This window comes from Limulus polyphemus, unplaced genomic scaffold, assembly GCF_000517525.1.
Source record: "Limulus polyphemus unplaced genomic scaffold, Limulus_polyphemus-2.1.2 Scaffold6670, whole genome shotgun sequence".
Classification (NCBI taxonomy): domain Eukaryota; kingdom Metazoa; phylum Arthropoda; class Merostomata; order Xiphosura; family Limulidae; genus Limulus; species Limulus polyphemus.
Window position 1 is genome coordinate 25206 of NW_013672280.1, and position 2429 is coordinate 27634.

Consider the following 2429-nt stretch of genomic DNA (forward strand, 5'->3'; position numbering starts at 1 on the left):
ATTGTTTTTTCACTCATAATACAGTGGCACATTGTGTTACAAGAGAAATATCGATGTGTATCTGCGTGGTAAAATACAAATCTCAGTCTATACCATTTTTTGACAAAAGTCTGTGTGTGTGTCCGTTGATAACTAGCGAAATCCTGGACCGATTGATTGTCATCTAATCTGACACGAACCCTCGGGGGGAGTGATGTAAGAGTGGATCCCTTATGTTCCCACCCAGGGGTCGCTATCTCTTTTTATGTATCTTAAATAACTACATTAATACTTGGATTAATTTTTATTTATATTCTATACTTTGTTCAGAAGTTATTGTTAAAAATTGCATGACTTGTATAATTAATCTTTCTATGCAACTCCAACGCCCTCGTGGCACAGCGGTAAGTCTGATGGCTTATAATGTTACAAAAGCACAGCACAGATAGCCCATTGTGTAGGTACAAACAAACTCTATGCAAAATTTAAAAAAAAATTAAAAAAACAACAACTACGGTTCAATCTCATAGTAACGTGCAGTGGGAAGGGGACCATTAACAAAAAAAGGTACTTTTCAAGCATCATAAAGCAAGGACTTTTTGGGGGGAGAGGGTGTATTAGGGGAGACTATGGGTTGCCTCGGGTATACATAGGGTAAGAATCAAACAGATCTTCTTTCAACTGGTCTTTAAGATCTAAAAGTAAATTCTTATCACAACTATTATTGTTTTACTGTAAAGACCTAAAAGTCCCAGTGTGTCATTCATTTTAAAGCTGATTTTATTTCCCTAATAAAAACTTGCAGTAAGCAGGTTGTAGAATCAGGCGCGTCCTTTGGTATTTTTTTATGACTGTAAAAAATGGAGCTTTGGGGGCATAAAAGGAGGAAAGCTGGGGCTAGAGCTAACCCAGTCACCTCCCCATAATATATTTATTTTATCTGATAATTTAAATGTTTTTTTTAAAGAAAAATGGGAGATTTTTTAATTGTTAATACGTTTGAAATGCTTTATCTGTAAATTAATGCGCTGCTTATAAACAGGTGTTGCGCAAGAAATGGGGCAGAAGCAGAGTTTTTAGTAACATTCCCTAATTTGACGTCATTTTAAATAGCAGTAAATATTTTATAATGAAAAACTAACTTTTGTAATTTCAGTATTGTTGAAATTTTACTTAGCAAAAGTAAAGTTTTTATAACTTTCTTTAGGATATCGACCACCTAATAAGCGAGTAAAGAGGTTTTGTTTTGTTTTTTTTTAACAGTGAATATGAAAAATCCACGGAGGCTTTCGGGAGATATTTAAGAAATGACAATAGCAAAATAATAGGTATGTATTCAAAATCACTCGTTAAGTTTTATATTAAGAATTTTTTAGACAAACTTAACTCACCGTTACGTACGTCATTTTAACACCACTTAGCCACCTAGCGGATGTAATAATTTTAATGTTTTTATTATATAAAGTAAACAAATAAATAGTTTTTTGAGGTATTGTAGAAACGAATCTAAAGATTCTTTTAGGCAAACTTAACTCACCGTTACGTACGTCATTTTAACACCATTTAGCCACGTAGCGGATGTAATATTTTCAATGTTTTTACTATATAAAGTAAAAGATAAATAGTTTTTTGAGGTATTGTAGAAACGAATCTAAAGAAGATTATATCTCACTTATATTTCAGATATTTTCCTCGGTCAGCTCAGAAGTAGGCTTCAGTGTACCGTCTGTGGCCACAGTTCCGTGACCTTTGATCCATTTTGGGACTTATCCATATCTATTCCTAAGGTAAATTGGCCCGGCATGACAAGGTGGTTAGGGCGCTCGACTCGCAATCTGCGGGTCGCGAGTTCGTAACACCGAACATGCTAGCCCTTTCAGCTGCGTGAGCATTATAATGTGACGGTCAATCCCACTATTCGTTGGTAAAAGAGTAGTCCAAGAGTTGGCGGTGAGTGGTGATGACTAGCTGCCTTCCCTCTAAATTAGAGACGGCTAGTACAGATAGCCCTCGTGTAGCTTTGCGCGAAATTCATAACAAATAAACAATCCTAAGGTAGATAGTAACACTGATACTAAATATTGAAGAGCCTGATGAACAAAAATGAGTTATACATTATGAATAAAATAATGCACAGAAAGAAAAAAAAAACTGGCGTATTTTTTGCACGGGGTGAAGTTTATGAATATCAGTTTCTTTTGTCATTATTGTATTTGAATAGAAAAAAAAAATACACAAATATTTTCCTAAAGGTGGGTTGCTCCAAGGAGGGCACAAATGATCTTTTAGGGGAAAGGTGGCAAAATTACGTGTTTTTATTTATTTTTGTTTATGAAAATAGTATTGTTTGTTTGTTTCTTTGTTTTTGAATTTCGCGCAAAGCTACACAAGGGCTATCTGCGCTAGCCGTCCCTAATTTAGCAGTGTAAGACTAGAGGGAAGGCAGCTAG

At 35.1% G+C, this 2429-nt stretch overlaps 1 protein-coding gene across 1 annotated transcript in view; it reads left to right on the forward strand.

The window, feature by feature from the left end:
* LOC106473954 (ubiquitin carboxyl-terminal hydrolase 2-like) overlaps nucleotides 1-2429 on the forward strand; it is a gene marked incomplete at its 5' end in the record, with an annotated part of 17333 nt that overhangs the window by 6314 nt on the left and 8590 nt on the right. Inside the window, 2 exons of the mRNA XM_013934644.1 lie at nucleotides 1243-1307; nucleotides 1663-1766. Coding sequence (XP_013790098.1) covers nucleotides 1243-1307; nucleotides 1663-1766 — 169 coding nt within the window. The remainder of the gene's footprint in view (nucleotides 1-1242; nucleotides 1308-1662; nucleotides 1767-2429) is intronic.